The sequence below is a fragment of the Apus apus genome, chromosome 3 (genome assembly GCF_020740795.1).
Source record: "Apus apus isolate bApuApu2 chromosome 3, bApuApu2.pri.cur, whole genome shotgun sequence".
Classification (NCBI taxonomy): domain Eukaryota; kingdom Metazoa; phylum Chordata; class Aves; order Apodiformes; family Apodidae; genus Apus; species Apus apus.
This window is the reverse complement of record NC_067284.1, coordinates 51,582,547-51,606,195: the sequence shown is the minus strand read 5'-3', so window position 1 is coordinate 51,606,195 and position 23,649 is coordinate 51,582,547. Positions and strand designations below refer to the sequence as shown.

General features: G+C 38.7%; 1 protein-coding gene across 3 annotated transcripts in view; it reads left to right on the top strand.

The window, feature by feature from the left end:
* The window catches only part of KIF16B (kinesin family member 16B), a 138,122-nt gene that overhangs the window by 99,621 nt on the left and 14,852 nt on the right, over nt 1-23,649 (top strand). For 2 of the 3 annotated variants that reach the window (XM_051613297.1, XM_051613296.1), the window contains one exon: nt 19,017-19,100. In XM_051613297.1, coding sequence (XP_051469257.1) covers nt 19,017-19,100 — 84 coding nt within the window. Of the gene's footprint in view, nt 1-816; nt 939-19,016; nt 19,101-23,649 lie in introns of those variants that run through there. The other variant, XR_007888883.1, reaches the window with a different exon arrangement.

Here is a 23,649-nt window from a genome sequence, read left to right as displayed (position 1 = left end):
TCAGTCTTCTTGGAGCCTCTTTCCATGTGCGTAAAAATCTACATGGTGTTAAGGGAAGCATCTACTATTGAGGCATTTTTATTACAAACAGTGATTCTTGACTTAAAATATTAGCAAATCCCTAGCAAGCTGCCAAAGAAAAGCTAAAAGGTGTGCTTGTGTTTATAGATTCATTCATGGAGATAAGGACATGTGTGCAGGAGTTTTAAAGCTATCGACTTCTAGCTAATTGAAAAGAATGTAACAATTTGTTTATTTCTGTTTGATATATGGGTTCTGTATATAAATATATATTTGTATCTTTGAGCCTAAAGCACAAAAGGACTGTTTAGAATTACTAAAGAATTTTAGGTTGTAATTGAGCCAGCATCCGCTTCCGCTTGTCTGTTTTTTGTCATCTTAAAAGAGTGAGTGGATGCATAAAATTCCTATCTGAAACAGCAGGAAACATCTACAAAACCTTAAACCTTCAAAACAAAATGACCAGATGATCTGCCGCTACTCCCATCTGCTGTTCCCACTGAGGAAAAGGGTGTGCATGATATATTGTGGTAACACATCAATATAATGAATTTTGGAGGTTAGAGTAAAAGAGACTATTGCTTGGATGCCAGGGTTTTCCAGGTGCATTAACATTGGACAGTAAAAATTGTATTTTATAACTGTTAAGAAAAAATTCCATCATGTTTCCACTTTTTGTGTGTGTCTAGTGTTCTGGAGTGTTCTCATCAGTAGTGGTGATGAGAGTCATGTATTCCTTATTTTTATTTCTGAAGATAATATCCTCTGCTTATCAGAAATCTCTGTATTTGACAGAGTATCATTCTGAATGAACTTGAGTCTCTTGTCAACTGAAGGAGCTAAGAGGCTTTCCAAGAACTGCATGAAAGTCATGAAAGTCAAAGAGCAGAAAGTATTTCTCAAGTCTCTCAGAAACAGTATGTCCATCTTTTTTAATATATATTGAATACAGAACAATTGTTGCAAGCTTGTTTTAAAAATATTTTTCAATATTTCAGATTTTTCAAATATCAAAGTAGTGTGTCCTTTTTTTACTAAAAGTCTTTTGTATCTTGGAGAAGGGATGCAATAAATGTTTTGTATCTCAGTGAAACCACTTCCCATTTCTTCCATCCATACCGCCTGCAACTTTATGTATGTGTTTGCTATTAAAATATAGCGGGTGGCAGTTTTGTAATCCTCTCTTAAGTTCTTTTTAAACTCTTCTGTAGTACCACTTATTGTTTAAGAGTAATTCAGTAATGAATGAAGAAGCATGATCTGTTCATTTGAGCATCATTGATCTCGTTGTCCTTTCCTTTTACCTCCATACTCCTCTTTTGGGTGTCTGCCAAGGGGAAGGGACCTCTGTTTTATGTTTAAGTGGTCCATACATCTGGTGCTTTTGATAAGTAATACGTGGAAGAAATCTTCAACGTGAAATGCTGGTACAGATAATGGTGAAGGGATGAGTTTGAGGTAAAGCCATTAATTTTAGGAGAGTGTCCTTAGGTTCTGGAAGAGATTATTTCCAGGATCATTGTCTAGGATCATTGACAGAGAAATGCAATTTTTTACTAACATTGAAGTAATGGTTAATGGGCATCTGGGGATTTTTATTCTTCCCACTCTGATAGTCTCAGGAGTAATTAGGCAATTTCTATGTATTTGTATAATTATTAAATTATTTTAAAAAGTCTTATCAGAGATGCAAAATTCTCCCTCCTAAGGAGGAAAAACAAATACAGAAATCAGGATCAGAGCAGTGAGGCAGCAGACTTGAGGAGAGCACGTAGGGCAGCACTTCAGCTGGGATCTTTGCTGTCTGGCAGCTCCAGTCCTGGTTTGTAACTCTGCAGCTGTAGCGTTTCATTAGATGTACAATTTGTGTTAATCTCCTGGGATTATGTTGAAAGGGAAAAGGGTGAGAAAGCAATAACTTTGAGGTATTTGGCTTGCAGGGCTGGTGAGCCAGTTTCCATGTAACTGGTGAGCTCCTGGAGATTCAGAGCTGCTTTGGCAGCAGAAGTCAAAAGCTTGTTGCATTAGAGCTGGCCAACATGAAGCTCTGCTGGTTTTAACTTTGGATTTTCTCATTTACTGGCATCAGTAGTTGTTTATTTAGGTAGCATGCTTACATTGAAAGCAAAATTCTGGACATCTGGACACTTCTAATGTTCAACTCTAAGTAGTATAAAGCACTATAGCTGCCACTGTAACTAAAAGTTTCTAAGATGATATTTAAAACTAGTTTGTTCTGAAACCTTCAGTGCTTATGCCAAAGCCTTGATCCTGTGGTGACCAAAGTCCTGATCCATTCACAATTTCAGTGATTGTTTAGATTGATGTTTAGAAACTCCTGTGACCAATGAGCAATTGAAATCAGGGGTTACATGTAATAGAGAGCAGGGTGTAACATACAGTAATGAATGTGATGGTACAAATCTTGCTACAAATGCTATCTCATTATTTAAGAAAGTTTAGGTTTTTGTCTGTATATGGAACTTTAATTCAGGTTCTTTTTAGAGCCTATGAACTTTATGGCCTGTAGTGAGCATCGTCTATGACAATAGTTTAAGATTTATTACTGTATTCAAAAATTTGATCCAGTGAAGAAATAAACTTGTTGTGTTCTGCCTGGACTGGAAGGATGATTCTGGATACTAACTAGCAAATTTGGTTGTGTGTTGTTTTTTAAAAATAATTAAGAATATGTACTATAGTTTTGTTTTTATAAAACGGAAAAAACATAATAAGAGTAACAAATTTAAAATTACAATGTTAGGACAAGAACCAAGAATGCATAAACAGTCTAAAAGCTCTTTTCGTTGGCAGAAACTGTACATTTGGGCACAGATTAAAACGAAAATTGTTTGCAACATTGATGTGCTTCTAAATAGCAAATGTCATGATGTGTATACAAAAAAAAAATACCTTTGGCAGAGCTGTAAGTCTATAGAAAAGCATTTAGCCATAATTTTAAAAATATATAATGCTACAGTAAAGGCAGACACTAATTTTTACTTTCTAGCTTGAAACTATGTTAGCCTTGGTAATGTATCTTTCCATAAATATTGAAAGAAGAATAAATTACTAAGTTTTAGAATCCATACCTGTGTGTAAACCTTACAGTACTATTATAGAAGCATGTGATTATAGCCTTAAATTTTATTCAGTACAAATTACAGTAATTATGGTATAGATAATTTTTAGATTCGTATTCTTGTCACCTTTACCAGCCAGGAAGTACAAACACAGGAAGCATATTTTGTCACATAAGTTTCCAGCTTCCTTCCTAATTATATTATGCTCAGCATTCTGGAACCCTGCAGGTGTATCTGTGTAGTACTTCCGTATCAGTTTTAGTTTGCTACTAGCTGCAGAAGTGATTTAAGAGATAGATCCCTAAATGCTTCATGTGAGCTTTCTTTCTGCAACACGAGACTTTTGGCTGCTGATATTTTAAAAAATAAATGTTAGGACTTTGCTCAGTACACCAGGAAAACAGGAGAGTTTGTTCCCATAAGTAAAGTATGAAAAACATCACTGCTAACCGTATCATGTAGTTCAGTGCAAGTTTGATTATAGGGGGATGTGTGTTTATTCCATGTGGTCCCTCTGAATTCATAGTTGCTAACGAGGCATGGAGCATCTGAGACACAGCAAACCCCCTGGTATGTTTGCTTCCAGCATAATACTCAATTCCCAATCTGTTTCTAGTTGGAAAATGAATTCAGCGTGTGAATTTCTCATCATAAAACTGAATCTGAATGTGCAAGAGCCCTGCAAAAGCCCAACTTTGGGATTAATTTCTGATTATTGATTTTTAGGCTAGCTTTGTGCAGCAAAGTTTTTTTAGCTTGGTACAGGCAATTCTGCAGAAATACAGTTTCAATCTCTCCTTCTACTTCCGCCCTCCTGTGTTTTGGTCAATGATGAAACGTGTTTTTTTGGTTTGTCCAGAGTAGCTAATGAAATCTGTGAATTTCCAAACAGAACTCTGGGAAAATACCATTAGCTGTATAGGTGTTCTGCTAAATTCATCATGAGACAAGATTATCTAGCAAGCAGACATCAAATGTCAAGTTTCATTGATTGTGCTGTGCAAGTGTTTTATATATTAGTAAAGTAGAAGTTGAAAAAAGAAGCATTAGGAGATCAGTCCTTAATCTCATAATTCGCAAAATATTTGACATAATAATTACTTGATTACATGATAATTGGATTTTCAAGGTTCTGCTCATTTATCTAGTAGATTTGCATTATATAAAAATATTCATGTTGGTTTATCAGTAAAATAGTTTCAGATTGATAACAGCTATCTGGAAGAGTGGAATGCCTCTGAGAAGAAAAATTTCTGGACAATGTAACTTGAGGTTTAGGTGCTCGCTGAGTTTCAGCTGTTTCTTGACAGCTCCTGACTGTGAACTTGTGGAGTGCTTTAGACTGCAACCCTGTGTCTCTTTAGTCTTTCGGTTTAGTGAAAAGCAGGGGGCAGGATTGTAGTTTTTACTGGGTGTTTTTTGTTGTTGTTTTTTGGTGGTGGTGTTTTTTTCCCTTTTTTTAGTGGTTGCCTGGCTTTGGAGGACTGTGAGACTTTTGCTCCATTAATCATTAGCTGTTATTGACAATCTTGCTGTCTTCTAAGGGTTGTGTGAAGAACGACTTGTTCTCACTGTGTTGGTCAGGGATATGCTGCTAGATTAAGTAGACCTTTCAAGTAGAATTATTCGATTTCAGTTGATTTAGGATATAATCACCCAGCTGCAGCTTTAGTTTTTGTGAAAATACCCAGGTTAATTTTGAGCAGGCAGTGTAGATAGTAGCAAAAACACTCTGCTGCCTGGTGCATTTTTTCCTTACACATTTAGATGGTGTTACTGACAGAACTGCAGATGTGAAGCTCTTATGATAAACTTAATTAGCTTCCTAATCTGGAGGATTATACCGAGCTTCACATGGCAGCTTTTGCAGGGTGTTACTGGGTTGTCCTCTCTCAGTTCATCTGGAACCACTGGAAGAATGAACAGGAAAATACAGGTTGTAGCTTTTGCAGTACGGTAAGAATGTTTTACTTTTCTTTTGGCATTCATAGAATCGTTTTGGTTGGAAAAGACCTTTAAGATCAAGTCCAACCATAAACCCAGCACACTGCAAAATCCACCATTAAATACAGCATTGCTGTATTAAGCAAATGAGTGACTTCTTATCTAAACAGGATTGAGATACTGATGACTGTTAACTGATGGAAGCCCCATTCAGGTAAGATTGACTTAATCTGCAAGAAAGAAAAGCTCTTGAGAAAGTTTTCTGCCTCTGTATTTGACAACAGTTGTTGCAGTGTAAAGGTGAAACTGAAGCATGGTTCCTTGTCTCCATAGGCCCCATTTGCATTTACTATAGAGAGATGGATGCCTTTATGTGGCATTTCAAAGCATTCAAGGTTAGTCTCCTGCCCTGAACCTCCCAGTGGAGGATCCTATACAGCTGCCACAGAGCAGCAAGGTTGAGGTTGTTCCACAAGGGAAGACAAGCCGGGAGCTGAGTGTGGCTGCTGCACAGGCCACAGCAAGGATCTTGGTGGCTGGGGCACAGTCCAGCAGTACCTGAGCAGGACCAGGATGGGGATAGTAACTGCTCCTGTTGGCAGTCAGAGATCAGCTGGCAAGGTGAGGTGACAAATGAGGTCCAGGGCCCATTCAAGAGAGGCCAATTACTAGTGAAACATCAAGAGCCGCTAATTGTAACTGCAGAGTTCAGTTGTAAATATACTGTTTTTTAGTGTAAGTTAGATCAGTTAAATGGCAAATTTTCTTAAAAAACCCAAAAATTAGCCAACCCCCCCAAACCAACATCATGGGTAGTATTGTTACAACCTGCAGGAGACACTTTTTATCTAAGGGACTTTTATAAATATTAGTTTATCATACTGCTAATGAGCTTTCAGACTCAATGTAGTGAAAATAATGTTGTTTCTTAATTAAAAATGGGTTGACTTTAGAAGAAAGGAACAAAACAAATCTTTTAGACCTGTGCGGCTGATAGTTTAGTTTCTAAATTAATTTCTAAAAGCCTTTGGTTTTGTATTCATGATGAGATCTTCCTGTAAGACTCTCAGAATATTTTCTTGACTGCTGTAATGTAAATGCATTAAAAAAAAAATAATCTGGAAGAGTCTTTTACCATCTGCAACACAAAACATACAGAAGGCTCCATCTTATAAGAAGGAATTGTCTGTCCTACTACAGAGCCCAAGGCAAGAAAGCCCAAGCAGTAAAATTTATTAGACATCTCTGCATGACAAAAATCAATAAAATACAATCTCTTGTGGTTTACTATGAAAATAAACATAAAGATGCAGTGGCTCTCTCAAGCACAATATTGTGCTGTAGGTATAGAATTGAAAATGTCAAGAGGAGAAGACTGAAAGTGGAGGATGTTGGTCAGATCACTGTAGAATGTATTTCAGAACCAAAGCCAGAGATAAGCATGTGGAGGGCAATCTGTCTGGCCATGTCTGGCAAACAAAATTTATTACAGGGATATCCTTGATGTGAGTGCCAGGGAGATGAAAAAGCACACTTAGCACAGGTGCAAAACTTCGGGAAAAAGTTTTAGAACATTCAGTTAATTTATGGCTATTTATACATGGATATGATGCTGTGAACATTAAAAAGAATCAAAGCTACAGTTCTATTTGGCCAGTTTCTTCTGAATTGAATATTATTTTCTGTCATACTTAGTTCTAGGTACTATTGGGCATTAATGATGCTTCAATGATTTGTGTTCTACAGTCTGTCTGCTGTTTGATTGTACACTGTATTTTCTATGGAATACTTTGAATTTCTTTCAAACTGCATCTGAATACTGGATGTCCTAGTCTCGTTATGCCTTTTTCTTGGAAAAAATTATAGCAACACTTAGCAGTATTTTAAATCCTTAAATTACTCACTGAACAGTAAATTCCAGCTCCAATTATAATTTTATTTTTAGATCAGGGAATAAGTAAGTATAAGTTTATTTTCAATTTCAGCTCAATTTTTTAATAGTACCAGTACTGTTAAAATAATGGCAAACTACTGTATCGCAGGGTTTATTTACATAGCTAGACTAGCATAATTTCCATTCTGATTGTACCTGAAGGTTTTTATGTGCTAGAACACATTGTAAGGATTTTGAAAAAAAAAAAAAAGAAAAAAAAGAAAAAAAAAAGTGATCTTGTAGCTCACCCCTGCTTTCCTGGGTTACTACAACCTGTTTAGGTGAAGCAGCATCACTTGTACATGGACTCAGTGATGTGGTCCTTGTTGGGGAATCTGACAGACAATAATTGTGAAATTACTGACATGTAATCCAAGCCCAAATACTTGAAATAGGTGAACACATCCCTGTTTTCTCACCCACTCTGAATGATGTTTACTTCAGTATCATTGCATTTTAATCAAGCTTGGTTTTGAGTTTTCCATGTATATGTGGTATATACATGGGTCTCATTTGCTAAGCATTTATCTTCAAGAGCTTGATCAAGAAATTCTGTTAAATTTGGAAACAAATATCTATACCCGTCTACGTCCATGCCTCTAGGATCTCAACAGCAGTACTAAATAAGGTATTGTTCATAAAACTGATAGTGCTCTTTCTGGTCTCCATTGTTGATTTCCTTAGAACCATAGATGGTTTGAATTGAGAGGGACCTTAAAGATCATCTAGTTCCAACTGCTCTGCATGGTCCTACTAGACCAGGTTGCTCAAAGCTCCATCCAGTCTGGCCTTGAACACTTCCAGGGAGAGGGCATCCACAACCTCCTTGGGCAACCTGTTCCAATGTCTCACCACCCTAACAGTAAAGAATTTCTTCCTAATATCTAACCTGAATTTACCCTTCTACAGCTTAAAATGATAATCTCTCATCCTATAACTACACACCCTGGTAAAAATTCCCTCTCCACCTTTTCTGGTTCCTTCTTTTCTCCAGGCTGAACAACCTGAATTCTTTCAGCCTTTCCTCATAGGAGAGGTCCTCCAGTCCTCAGATCATCTTTATGGCCCTTGTCTGGACTCTCCAGGAGCTCCATGTCCTTCTTATGTTGGGGGCTCCAGAACTGGACACACTGCTCCAGGTGGGGTCTCACAAGGGTGACTTAAAGGGGTAGAATCATCTCACTTGCTTGCCATGCTTCTTTTGATGCAGCCCAGGGCATTGTTGGCTTTCTGGGCTGCAAACACACATTGCTGGCTCATGTTGAGCTTCTCATCCATCATCACCCCCAAGTCCTTCTCCCCTGGACTGTTCTTAATCCATTTTCCACCCAACCTGTATTTGTGCTTGGGATTGCCTCAACCCAGGTGCAGAACCTCGTACTTGGCCCTGTTGAACATCCAGTTTGTGCAAGCCCAGCTCTCAAGCCTGCCAAGGTCCCTCTGGATGGTGTCCCTTTCCTGTAGGGTGTCAACCTCACCACACACTTTGGTGTCATTGGCAAACTTGCTCAGGTTGCACTCAGTGCCACTGTCCATGTCGCTGACAAGGGTGTTAAAAAGCACTGATCTCAGTACTGACCCTTGGGTAACACAACTTGACACCGGTCTCCATTTTTCTGTCCTGCAGATTCAAAATCCTTTGCCAAGAAAACTCCTGAGAAACTTATCTTCTAAGTTTGTTATAATTCATTAGTTATCTGTCATTTTAAGCTTTACTTAGTGATAGCATTGATAGTGGGCGAAAATCCCAATTTGTATGAGGTTTACAGCTACTTCTTAATCCTGTGATAAAGCAGCTAGTTCTATAATATCTGCAAGACTAGACATAAGTGAAAATTTATGTATAACCTATATGACTGTAAATCACTCTTTCTGTTGGAGGGGGGACTAAGCAGATCCTTTTCAGCTTCCCATTTGCGTACTTGCAGTGCATTTTCTCTGGTTTTATGGTATTAACTGACGCAGAAGGCGAGCTGACTTCTCCTTCTAATCAGTCTAGTTTGTTGTGAGTTGCTGCCTTGTCTCTATAGCAAATCAAACTTAGAGGCATCCTGCGTATTTGTTTGCAGGTGTATTTCTCTGTGACAGCTGTGCCTTAAGACCCTGAGATCTGCCATTAATTTTGAGTAGTCAGAAAGGCATCCATCTAGTCAGCAGTAGAAATTATTGCTGCTCTTTGATGAGTTTTCATTATTAGCATTTCTCAAAGGCAGGAGTGACTGAAATTTATGGCGTCAGTTGGCCACATGAGATGGGGATGTTTCATAAATGCTGCCAGATGGCACTGAGATGAGCTCGTATGCAACAAGCAAACTGGGGAAGAGCTGTTTAAACTGCTACAGTGAATTCTTTCTGAACTGTTGCTTCAAAGTATTGAGACTTGTGGGTGTGCTGTTGAAGTGACCTGCTAACAAACGTGGCATAGGCAGGAATGCGGTGCAGAGTGGGGCAAGGCTGAATGCAGCCACAGCAAAGGTGGTGTCTGCTGCGTGGTCCACCTTGTGCTGTTGCAGGGCTGCTTCCTTAACCTTGCTAGAAATCCCAATGCGAAGATAATTAATCAAATCACGAATAATTTTTGAAATGAAAATAAGCATCACAGAGAGCACCAGAAAATTCCTTTTTTCCTTTCTTTTTGAGAAGTGGCACTTGAGCCACACATTGATGAAGACTGATGAATGCATTGAGCTTTGAAGAGATGACCTTGCCAGCATTTGTAGCTTTTTTTTAAAAGAAATAACTGAACGCCATGACCTGAGACTACATGAAAAACATTAATGTGTAATTTTCAAAATCATTAGCTAAAAGGCTAAAGAGTATGTGTAAACTTGTTCATAGACTTTCCAGGTCAGGACATACCCTTATCTTAAACCATGGTCTGCCACACAATGCTGGTATTTTTCCCCTGGAGAATTCTATCTTGGGGCAAAGGATAGACAAATGAGATCAAAATCAAGGTTGCAAGGATGTGATATGTTAATTTTTTTCATGCTTATTTTCCAAATATGTCAAAAACAACGTGTAGTTGTTTTTTACTTGGTTTTGACTGGTTTATTTGTGGGATAATTATATCCTCTAGGTTGATGTATGCTGTTTCTGCACCATCTTATTCTGCCTTTCTGAAGCCTGCATAGAGAACTTAATATATTTTCTTTGCCACTAGGGCCAATTTTTGTCACTCTTTCATTGGCTGATAATCCTGAGCTATGCAGGTAGTGGGTTATATTCAGAAAGATGCCCTGGCTATATTAGTTTCTGGTTTTCATAAGATGGATTAAGGCCTCAAAGCTGCATAATTTTATAGAACTGTGAAAGGTTTGCATGAACTTTGATACATCCTATAGCTCGTTTTTATAGTTGTTCTGTATTTAAATGCTATTGTACTAATAATGAACAAAACAATGAAGTAATTTGTCAAATATTATATTGACCATTGTTTATGGCTCTATTTCAGAATGTTATTATTCTGACTGTTCTAGAAATTGCTTTATGGAAAAGAAAAACACCCTTGTAAGGCAAGGTAGCTTCTTTAGCTGTAGTTAATTTGATTTTTCTCAATAGCAGGAAGCAGACTAAATGGAGTTAAAATAATGCAATAAACAGTGGCCTCCATATCTGACCATAACTCCAAAAATGCATATTGAGTCTAGGTCAGCCTGCTTGTTTAAAGGAGAAACTTAGATATGAGAACTCTCAAACCATTTTGATAGTTACGGAGGATTGTTCAATGGGTAGGTGGGCAGGATTCAAAGACAGTGAGGCACAGTTAATGAAATGCAAAAGAGAAATCTTTGGTATCCAGTTTTACTTGGTAATTGTCAGAGGAAGGTTTCAGGGAGGTTCACAGGAGGTGAATTTCTTTTTTGTGTTCTTATCCCTCTTTGGTGACAGATGAAGTGGAAATGTTCTTTGGAGAACCTGTTATGCCTGGTAACTGTCAAGTATGTCAGGAAAACCTTAAAAGTTCAAAGAGGGTTACCCAGAATTAGAGACAACAGAGTTGTGAAAACTTGGGCATCCTGAGAAGGTGCTCATGGACTGATGAATCCAGAGATGATGATCTGGGGTGGTTAGTCACAGCATCCAGACTTTGAGGGGACTCACAGCAGAACTGCATACATTTATGGGAGGAAATGTAAGTGCTTGTGCTTCTTGGCATGTCTTAGTGTCAGTAGGGCAGGGGAAGGATGATGTAGAGGAGGTACCTATTTATATATGAGTGATGCTTCAGACAAATAAGTAGGAAAAAAGCAAGGAATTGTATCCAGTCTGAGGACAGTGAGAAAGCTGCAGAATTTTTTGCCTGGCAGGTTAACCCTAGCAGGGTCTCCAGCACACTCTGGCCTCAATGGGATGAGTTCTGGAGGGGCTAAGGTGAACCTGGCTCACCAGGCTGCCTGCACTAGGGGATAGACGAAAAGCAACATGGAAACCAGGGGTTGCTCCTGTGTCAAGACCCGAGTAGGGCAACCCAGGGAAATTCAGATCAGACCCCCTTGCTTTCTAAACTCCTTCTTGGAGAGGAGCCCAGGTGTGGCTGGATCCAGCCTTTGTCTCAGACCTGGCCCTTCCAGGGAGAGTGATTAAACTGTCACAGTCTGAGAAAATGCTTGACCTTCCAATACCCCTTGATTAGATTAAGGTGAAATGACACTCAAGGTCTGTATTTGAATATTAGGTTTACTAATTAGCTATAGAAGGAATACAGATATTTCAGTTATTATCTTAGACTGCACTGTCGTAAAGGCTGACAATTAGATCACGAGAGTACAATACATGTATGTTTAAGCTGCACAACCTGAGAAAATAATCATGGTTAGGCCTTGAGTTACTTAATGATGATAGGAAGGAAGACAGAGAGAGAGAGAAGTAGAAGAAAAGTTTAGAGACATAGATAATAGAAAGTCACCAGTCCTGGATCCAGCGTCCACGGTTGGGCCAGCCAATGGGGGAGTGTTGGTGTGAGGGGGGCTCCTGAAGCCCATCATTGCAGCCCCCTGTTTTATAGGCAGTTTACTTGTTTCGCAAGGATGAGCAAGTGTGTTTGAGTCAGAAGCCTGAGCAGCTGGAGTGGACCTCTGCCCCCTCCACCCCTCCATCCTTATCTCAATCACTGTACCTGCAAGCCAAAGGCCATATGGAGACCATCAGTGCAGTCTCCATCCTCTCAGGCAGGCCTTTTGGGATGCAAACGAGACTTTGTTTAGGGGTTACAATGGGGTAGGACACCAATTCCAGCAAGCATAGGTCCTAAGGGCTGGTCCCTCACATCCTGTCAGCCAGAAGGGCAAAGGTTAAGGCAGTTCTGTGGGCAGGTGACCCTTTGACAGAGAGCAAAAAGGACAGAAAGCAGGAATAAAATAATATTCTCATGTACATGGGGCAGAATAGCCCCAGCTCTGTGAGAAGAGGCTGTGCTGTAAAGGGACAGGAAAGCAAGTTGTGACATTAGTTGTATTTGGAAGATACCAGGAGAGAAAAAAAAACAAAACCCAAAACTCCAATATATCACTTTGCAATATGGTGTCTTGTATTGTGAGAGGGGAAGTATTTGCTGACTTTTAGGATTTTTCAGAGTACACTCCCTCAATGAAGGAGGGAGGTGCTCAGTTCTTTGTGTGTTTGAGTGAGATCCAGGCACTGCAGCCTGTGGCAGTGAGGCAAGACATCAAAAGAAAGCTGGAGGCCTGTAGCTCTGATGGAGGAGCTTGAGAGGCAGCAGGGATGAGCCTAGATATGCTGCTGCTACTACTAACAGTAATAATAATAATAATAGCTTTTGTTGCTGTTGAAAATCAGCTCAGTCTTCTCTGAGGAGTTCGCTACATTAGAAGGTTGACATGGGTCCACCTTAGCTTTGGCTGATCCATAGTTGCTCAGGTGTCCTGCCTCTGAGAATATAAAATCCCTTTGGCAAATATTGGGGTGGATGGTGTCAGAACAGTAATTTTGACATGGCAAATGTACAGTGGAGTGAAAAAAAAAGAATTGGGTAGTTCATGGAGAGGTAAAAAAGCATAGCAATAAAATGAGACAGCTGGGAAGTGGGGGAGAACATGTAGAAAGTGGTGGAAAAAGAAGAGAGACTATTAAAAATGGAAGAGGAAAAGTAGGTGACAAACTGAATATCCAGAAAATAATCCCCTGGATATTCCCTCTCCTCAATTAGTTGATAATGGAAAATACTGTCTTTAATCTTCCTGCCCTCTCAGGGCATCACTTACCTATAGCATATGTATCGGGAAAGCACTGTAGGATTTACATGATGAAAGACAGGAGAGTAAACTAAGAGTTTTATTCATATTTGAGAAAACATCATTTGAACTTTAAATAGTTTGAGCTATATCACCTGAAAATGTGACTTCTGTAGTTTTTAAGTTACTTTGTTGGTTTCTTTTTTAGTGGATAGCATATGTTAAAATGTCTTATTTTTGATCTCTGATTATTTTTGGCAGAAATTATGAAGTAGCCTTTACTCTGTTCATTAAGTGTTATCTTTTTCCCTTTGCCAAAGGCTCTCTTATGAAATTGTGTAGAATAGGTAGTTTATTTCAGACAAAATACTAGTAAAAAAATTATAAGTTGAGCTTTTTTTTACCTTGTTGTCAAATTATGAAATATTTAGTGCAAGTTCCTGGTTAAGATTACAGCTTTTGCCTAATTTCTTTAGAGTCAGGGTGTCTTAATACACCTTGAGAAGTTGAGGCCTAAGTTACTTTGTTTAAACTTCAAAAACTAAAAGTAGGACAGTTTTTTCTTTCATCACTCACTGCAAAATCAAGTCAGGTGCAGCCACACTGGCTACAAAACTGCACCACATTCTTCTCTTTGATTTTTCTCATCTGTGACAGAGAATTCTGGTACAAAGGATCAAAAGTCAGACATGCCCTTTGAAAAATGAGGAAATTCAGAGTTGTAAAAGTAACATGAGAGTTAAAGAAAACTGACTTTTTAATTTAATAGTTAGCATTTCCTTAATTTTCTTTTTTCCCCTTCCCCCCCCCCATTTAAATATATCAAAACATTGAAGTACAAAGAGAATTTGGGATGAAAGATTAAAGATGACTCAGCCTCCCTCAACGTCTACCTGGTTTTTCTTCTCAAAAAACTCCACCAAAAAACCTTTCACCATATTGTAGGCACTAAAACATAGATTTTACCCACCAGAAATAATGAGATGTTTCAATCCTGTAGATTTTTGCTTGATGTCAGAAAATGGCACCTTTTTTAATGTTTAGGGATCATAACACTTCGAACAGTTTCATGCTTCAGAAGTGACAAGCCTACATGACTGTATTATGTAGTATTTTACTTTGGTCTGCAATATATTGAAGTATCACCTTCAAAGTACCATACAAGGCTTTTTATTAAGATGTTATGTGCCACTGTATCATAAAACCCCTGAACTGAACTAAATCCAGCAGGTCCCTAGCAAATTTCAATTAATGTCAGTGAAGAGTCTCCAACTTATAACAGAAATTAAGGGACACCCCTGAAACGCTGACAGCTTTGTTTTCTAAAGGTCCTGAAGTGAGAGTACATTCCATCCTAGGCAGAGCCTTTCATGTTATTGAAGCCTTCATTTGCACTCTCGTGGCTTCCAAAAGGCCAGTATCCAAATTTGCATCTCTTCCAGGGGCTCAGTAGTTGAAGGCTATGAAGATGTGTGGTTTCACTTTTTTAAAGAGTATGCTTCCATATAGGTGTTGTTAGGTAAATGTTTCCAGAAGTAGATGAATCTTAAAGAGTTGTACATAAGATAAAATGGGTGACTGAAAAAGGGTCATATACTGTTATCCCATCTACTCTTACCTGCATTGAGCACCTGCTGATGACCTTGTAAATCCAGTCTGCTGGCTGAAATGTGAGTGACCTATAAGAATCCATTAAGCTATTTGAAATGTACTGGAATAACATTTACTAGGTATGAAGCACCTTCCCCTTGAGGACTGGATCCAGTACTGTCTAAACTTGATCATGCTAATCTCACACATACTGCTGTATCAGATGGTTTCTCACAGGTAAGGTTGCTGAGACACAGACAAATAATGTGCCCATAAGTAATACAAGACCTAGAAACAAAGCACAGCCTCTATTTATTATAAAGAAATTAGGGAGTAAGTTGCAAATGACTGTTTATCTCTCCCTAAGATTGCTACTGCCTAGCAACGATTGCCAGGTAGGATAAACATCATTAACCGTAAAAAGTTTAATGTCTGACAGACATTAGGAATGCTGATATGCAGTTCTGAGGTGTCTTTTTGCTATTTTAAAATATCATCTGGCTTTGCATTTTAGATCTAAGAGTTGTCGCTGCCTTGCCCATAGTATGTGTATGCACATGTGTGCACACTCCTATGTATATAATGGAATTTGTATTGCAGCGATGCTCCAGTTAAGTATAGTAGGGAAATGCTTCTGTAGCCAAAATAAAAATTAGAAATCTTATACACTTCGTGCAGAAGCTTCTCAGGAAAACATTCAAGCTCTCTCCTCCTGTCACACGGGGGAATATATCTCCTAATTTCTCCTGACAGCAAACACATCACCTCAGCAGCAGCCCTAAAAGAAAGACAAAAAAATCCCTGCTGAAAAAGCCTGTCTGCCAGATGCTTTCATTGCCACTGCAGCAAGGGGGACAGGGAGAGAGAGCAGGGGGAAGTATTTCAGGGAAGCAGAATAATTTACCTTGCTACCTGTAGAGTCCCCTTGTTAAGCCTGGTATTGCTGCAAAATGTTCATCTCATAGTCAAGGTGAAGAATTAATTTGAGCCAGAAGGTACATGGCCATTTAATTCTAAAATAATAACTTATACTCCTGGATAGTGTGAAGTGCTCATATAATGTTTGAGCCAAGGCAAACATCTTGATGCAAAATCTACACCTGCACATCTCTTACATGTTTAAGTGACAGAGCAGATGTAGCTCAGTAACCTACTGTGCTGTGTGCACAGTAACTACAGGTTAGTGCCTGTAGCAGTGGTAATCTCATCTGAAGTTACTGTGCGGTTTCTTAAGGCCATTGTAGCACTCATAACAACAAAATCTGATGAATTTTTTTAAGTAATTGCTACTGCACTTTGGCTTAAACAATTAAGATATTTTTTGAATGGTTGCATATCTGAACCGTACACAATGATGTTCAGAGGCTCCATGTCAAATGTTAAATTGGGATAGAGGATCTTTATAGAAAATTATGACAACATTTATAATTAATTCAATATATTCATATTACTGGGTTGTTTGTCTTCTCTTTCTATAAACCAAAATTACGATGAAAACATTTTATCGTCACTGCATGTTTGTGGAACTCATGGAGCCATACTTTTCTCCACACTAAAAGAGTAACTTTGTAAGAGTGACAGATCAATGGTGTGTATATATATATATATATATATATATATATAAAAGCACACCACCTTTGGTAAATGTAATAATATTGTATTTTTATATCAATACACTACAATGGATCAGCTTCCTATTGTAGTGAAAATACACAGTCACATAGAGGGCTGTGTTCACATTGTTGCAAAGATAATTTCCTGACTGTGAGCTGGGTGGTAACTGGTGCTGTGATGTCTGCAAAAGCATTTGGACAGCCTGAAACTCAAGCCTAAATAGTTCTGACTGTCTCTTTCATTTTGGTGGGGATTAGGCTCTTGGCAGGTAGTGGAGTGGAATGTATTAGAATAATTTAGGGCTTCTAAGAGTTGCTGAAGTAATGATGGTACTTACACTGGAGGACTTTCTGTCATATAGTTGGGGGGGTTATCTGTTGTGTGATGGAAATGGTCTCAATTTTTTAATTTTTTTTTGTGAGGTGGACATCTGCCAATCATTTGGCTAAAAGAGGAGCCAGAGGAGGCTTGGGAAAGAGTGGAACACAAACGTTCCAGCAGGCCAGAGATTGTGTACCTTCTGCATCATGACCTGCATGACATGTCCATGACCTGTCCATCTCAAATTTTTGTACAATCAGTTCTAAAATGCCTTTTAAAATCAAACTTAATTCAGCTAAAGAAAGCATTTCTGATTTGAGTTGTGATACCTTGCTTTGATTCTACAGAGTATGTCTGAGGAAGCTATAGCAGTAGCTTTTTTATCAGTGCAAATTGTTTTTAACAGACACCATTTAAAAATTATATAATTAAAGTATTTATTAATAAATATAAAACCACTCTCCCTACGGCCAGGAGGGGATTGCAGAGCTAGTTGTTCTACCTTGCTTGTTACTGGGAGTTACATGATGTAATACTTTTTAATAAAATATGATATCTGCAGGGGCAGGATTTTGAAGTCCTTGAAAATATTAGCACTTCTAATCCTGTATAGGTTAAGGAGTGAGTAATGCACTGAAGATAGGTCCCAAGGACATAATTGTAGGATACTGTTTGGCCGTGTACTACTTGTCCTGCCAACATGAACAAGTAACCATGTTCGAGAAAGATGTCCGTTCTGCATCAGTCTTGCCAGCATCCCTAGTTATATTCCTCAAATTTCTCCAACCCTGTTCTATCTCCTCTGGTGCCTCACATCACTTTATATTGCTTATTTGAATCTGTCTAGGCATGTCTTTAAAATTATACAAATTGGAGTTGAACCAGAGAATGGGAATGAATTATTTTTGTTGCTGAATTCCTCTGTATTTTAAAGATGCTTACATTCGGTGTTAATAATGACGTTCCTCATTTAACTCAGCAGATTTCTGCTCCTTGTAACCTGCCATAAATTTTCTACAGTCCTGTATGTGCTGATACACTAAAAAATGATGCATCCCTTTTATTAGTTCAATATCATCAAATAACCAGGGGAATTCATGCAGGAGGCATTTTTATGCAGGGCTTTCGCCTGTAGGACAGCTCCAACGGTGCCAATGGGAGGTTGCATATCTCTGTCTCCTACAGTGAGAGCCAGGAAAAAATTGCATTTGATGTGCCTTCTAGTGCAAACACAAACTATGTGGGGAGGACTTGCTTTCTGTGCATCATTTCCAGCAGCAGTGGCTTAGCAGAGACAGTTCATTGGTTCTTGTTACTAATTCTTGAGCCTTTTGTGTGTTTTTCAGATATAGGTGGCTGGAATTTGTTCAAGCATTTTATTTGTTGGTATACAAGAAAAAGGAAGGCAGTTTCCTGGTTATCTCCCTTACCAGTGTATTTTGACACAATTACTAGAGGATCAAAAAGAAATTAGAAGATAGCTTTGAATACCTCTGTGGAAGACTCTTAAAAGGACCAATCTGAGTAGCTTTTTTTATTAGTTGTGTTGCTACCTTGTTTTCATTTTCAGTGTGATAAAATGGGATTTTGCCTGTTCTTGTGGATTCTCTTCAGAAATGAAAGCTATCAGCTTTCAACGTGGACGCAGGTTTGAATCTGATTGCTCTACTGTTAAGTTGCAGCTCAAGAGGTCCTACTTGCCATCTTCTTAGCTGCTGTCACAGGGAAGATGCATGCTTTTAGCCTGTCCCTGCTATGAAGGAAGATGTCATAGTTAAAGGCACAGTGAAAGGTCCTTCAGGTTCTGTGCAGGTGCCAGATCAAGTGTCTAGCAATGCCATCTTCCACAGCATAACTTTAGTGATAGTTATCACCAATAATCTTAGGTTTATGATAGAACATAAGAAAAGATGTTAACTGCAGCTCATTGTGGTTGGAGACCACAGCTTTTAAGAGACTGAATGTGATCTTTTAAGATACATGGAATTTCTGAAGAGATCTATCTTACTTCTTAGTATGTGTTATTACATCATATTCAGTTTGTAAATTTGTAATCTTTATGTGAGGAAAGCCTAATGCCTAAATCTGCTTTCTGTCTGTCACTTAGGACAAAATGTGTTGTTATCTTAGCAGTACCTACAGACCAGGTAGTAATAACATCAGTAGAAATGTATAATTTGGTATTTGCTAATAGCATATAGTGAAGCTCATGAATACTTGGCATTTTCTTCTTCCCAGTTGCTTCGTAGTTTAAAGAGAAATTTCTCATTTTAGCTTGTCACTTCTGATGCCTCTTCATCCTTTAATGTCTTCCAGCTTGCCACTTTAGAATTCCCTCCGAAGAAGCTCTTTGGAAACAAGGATGAACGAGTGATTGCAGAACGACGGAGTCACTTAGAGGTAATGCCAACTCCTTAGCAGGCTTTTGCTATGTATTTAGGTGGAGTACTCTCTGCTGGACCAACAGAAACCCTTCCCATACAGTGAAAGTTAGATAGCCTGCTTGTAAGTATGAAGTAACTTGCCTCATGTAACACAGGAGATGGCAGCAGTAGATTGCAAAGTAATGAAACATGCCTTAAAAAAAAAAAATTAATCCTAGCCTAGAAAAAAGGCTTCTTTCTAGAGATATTCATAGGAGGTACATTTATTTAAGGGGAAAGGTTGTGGGTGAGGTAAGTGTTCACTGTAGACAGATGGTCTCTGGGTAAGATAAGATTAAAAAAAAGAATTGCTACTTTAAATGCAATTTGTTAGCTGAAGATTTACCATTTTATCATAGTTACTATATCCAAATATCTCATGACAGAAGGAAAGCAATATTTAGGCATCTTCAAGCTTGATTTTGTAACCCATCTTTCCAAACGTATTTTTTTTCTTTCACTTGGTTTTAACAATTGATTTTATTGTGGACAAGGTTACTGAGCTTATGAGGCTCTGAGATTTTCTTTGTTCTGCAATGCCATTGTGGATGGCACAATTTTGACTTCTCTCAGACACATCAGGTCTTTCTATTTCTGTGTTTATGCATGTGTTACTGCAGCCCAGAGGCAGGAGGTGGGCTTTTGGGAAAGAAGAAGAGACACGAACAAAGACTAAACCATGCACCCCACAGCTGTATTGTAGCCATGTAGGGATTACCTGATCATGCAAGTCATTAAGAATTATATTCTTTGCAGAGCTAAAGTAGCATTAAGTAGTGCTTTAGAGAAATTAATGTAATAGTAGATTGCTTCCAAATTGAATCTTTTCTTAGACTATTTAGATTTTTTCAATGTACTTCACTTTTTCTTTGATCTACCAGCAAACATCTTCTCACTGACTTTTGATGTGAGTCTGTCATACATCTAGCACAAAATGTAATCTTTTTTTGTTTGTTTCATGTCCTCCATAGAGGGCATAAAGGCATGGCCACATGCCAGTCTAGTACTCAATTTGCGTATTTTTGTACCAGTAAGAAATTTAATCCCTTGATCTTTATGACCTTGCATTGATTTACTATCAGATTTTATTATAATGTTTCTAAATGTTACAACTGCTGTGTATAGTGATGCTTTGATCATAGTCATATAGTACTTACAGCTCTCTAAATAGCAAGTTTTTAGCTTAAAATTAAATTGTATCTGTTTTAACTAAATTAAGTAATTAAAACTTTATTATCTATGTATTTTTGCAAACATTGTAGTAATAATATGTGTCCACAGTTCATGTGAATATGTTTTGCCGTATGTCGATGGGGAGCCAAGCATGTCTTACCATTCTTACCATGACAAATTTGATGAAACAAACTGGTCAAAACCCCCTTATGTCTGGATCTCTAATAATGGTGTTTTCTTCTCGCTCTAGGATCCCCTAGAGCACATAACCCAGGACTGTATTCAGGCAGGTTTTGAGTATCTCCAGATGAGGGGACTCCACGACCTCCCTGGGCAGCCTGTTCCCCTGCTCTGTCACCCTCATAGTGAAGGAAGTTTTTCCTCATATTTAAATGGAACTTCCTATGTTCTGGCTTGTGCCCATTGCCCCTCATCCTATCACTGGGAACTACTGAGAAGAGTCTGGCTCCATCCTCCTTGTACCCACCCTTTAGATACTTATAGGCATTAAGAAGGTCTCCCCCTCAGCCTTATCTTCTCCACAGTAAGGGGTGACCTCTCTTGACCTACTGGCTACATTCTGCCTTATGGACCCCAGGATTCCACTGGCCTTCTTGGCAGCAAGGACACAGTGCTGGCTTATGGACAATTTCCTATCTGCCAGGACTCCCAGATCCTTCTCCTCAGAACTACTTTCCAGCAGATCCACCCCTAAACTGTGTTGGTGCCTGGTGTTCTTCCTCCTCAGGTGCAGGACTCTACACTTGCCCTTGTTGAACCTCATTAGGTTCTTCTCTGCCCAGGGCTCCATCCTGTCTAGGTCATACTGGATGGCAGCACAACCCTCTGGAATGTCTGCCACCTCTCCTAGTTTGGTGTCATCAGTGAGCTTGCTGAGGATACACTTTGTCCCATGCTGGCTTCTCCCAATTGCTTTCTTTGCTTTCACATGTTTTGTGATGATGTCCAGAATTATTTGTTCCAACACCAGGGATGGAGGTGAGACTAATGGGCCTGTAATTCCCTTGGTCCTTCTTCTTGCCCTTTTTGAAGTCTGGAGCCACACTGACCCTCCTCCAGTCCTCAGGCATCTCTCCTGTTCTCCATGACCTCTAGAAGATGATGGGGAGTGGCCTAACAATAACATCTGCCAGCTCTCTCAGAACTCGTGGATGCATCCCATCAGGGCCCATGGATTTATGGATGTCCAGTTTGGCTAAGTGGCCTCTAACCTGGTCCTCCTCTAGCAAGGGAGAATCTTCCTCTCTCCAGAGCTTATCTTTTACCTCTAGCATCCAGGATTCAAGAGGGTTGGTTTTGCAGTGAAGTCTGAAGTAAAGAAGGCATTCAATAATTCTGCCTTCAGAGTTGGCTGCTTCGCAGCAGTTTGCTCTGTCTTTGCCAGTGGCTGGAGAGATTTGGCTAATGTAGCTGCAGCCCTCTTGGTGAATAGTGGGAGAAACTATCTAAAGCAGTGGTGGTTTCCAAAGTCACATAATACTTTGAAGCCTTAAGACGTATCTTGAGTTATACTGGGGAAGTATTTGGCAGGCAGAGAAAGTGCAACAGTGGAAGATGGCACAGGCACCAGTTCAATTTAAAACATTGGCTGTTACTGCCTTGTGGCTTTCAGTCTGGTATTAACCTTGAACACACTTCAGTGAGCTAACAAGAAAGTAGTAGATGGCTGGATTGCCTCTGTAAGGGATGTGGTTTCTTGGCTTTTTGACTGCAGTGCACTTCTCCCATGGGAATTCCATCAGGTAAAAGGTGAGAGCATTGGACCTTGGTAACAAGCAGAAACATGGCTTGTATTCATTTAGCTTTCATACCTGATCCTGTACCTTATTTTGCTGAAAACCTCTTGCAGTCTCATCTAAGCCTTGCAGGTGATGTGTTTTTATAACTGTAGTATGATATAAAAGTTTGTTGGATTGTTCCACATGGTTAGTCAAGAGCTAATGAGCTAATACAGCATCTTTAGAAAAAGCAAAGCACAGCTTCCAGGCCAACAAAAATGTGTGTTTTTATCAAAAATCTGAGCTGACTTTATTGACTAAAAATAGATGATAGCCTGACAAATATCAGTCTAAATGTTGTGAACAAGTATTCTGTATTGTAAGATCATTAGTAGAGCTGTCATGACTGCGGTGGATGACAAAGAAAATTACTCTGCTCTTCCAGTTTTTACATTTGATGTTTACATGTCTTGATTAGGCTGTGACTTCCCATTGGTTTTCCTGAACTTTTAAAATTGATTTTAGATAGTATACCTGTGGCTAGTCCAGTGCTTTCCACAGGTCATCTCTGAGCAACAGCAATTTCTGGCTTTATTCAGGGCAATTTTCCGTGCACCTAATTATGAAAAGATTGTTCAAAACATCCCTTAGGAAGAGTTTGTTTTTTCCTACACGTCACCTCTGGGATTCTTTCCACAGGAGAAGTGCTGGGAAGAGCAGGGGGAGGTTGTTTTACTTTTCAAGGCAATTAGAATCGAGGGGGCTGGCTGTAGGGTTTGCTTTGTTTTAAGGTTGTCATGTAGAGTTACCTCATTTCAGCTTGAGATTAGAAGTGGACATATTTCATTATAATGGAGATGAAATTACTTGGAGTAAAAGACTCCAGAGAGCCCCAAATGATGGGGGTTGTGATTTAAAGTCACAATAAATGCAGAGTATATATAAAACTTTATATACTTTAGTTATCTGAGCTGGTACAAAGTCTTAATAACCAAAAAACTTCACAATACCTTGTTGGTGGGAAAGCACATTATGTGAAATGTTTTTTTCTGTGAGATGAACCTGAGGAGATGTCTTTGATCTCCAGCATGATACATAGTTGCAATGTAAACACTTTTTGCTTTAGCATTTGTTAGTATAATATAAAATCTTCTGAAGAATATCTTACATTTTCGTAGAGGTTGGAAAAAATAACATACAAGTTTGCACGAAGGTTTTGCCTTTATATCTTAAGAGAAAACACCCAAATTGTATTTTAAATTGCCTATCTAAAATGTCCAATTGAAATCTATTAATGTTTCGTCAGGGACCTGTTGCAGGGCAAAACTCTAAATTAATTGTTCCACAGTTTAAAGACTGTAATTTCACTTCAGAGCCAACCTTGCTTGATTAAATCCGCCTTAAATGAAACAGCCAAGAATTCTTTTGATTAAAGTTAATGAATAGAAGTTAGTGTGTATCTGTCCTTTTATGCAATTAGAAATCAATAGATAAGAGTATGGGATTCTTTCAAAAAATAAAATCAGATTATGTAAATTCCTTTTTTTATTTCTTAAGCAAAAACTTTGTAAAGGAAGTGCATGTCACAAGAAATACGTGATTCAGTGAACATAT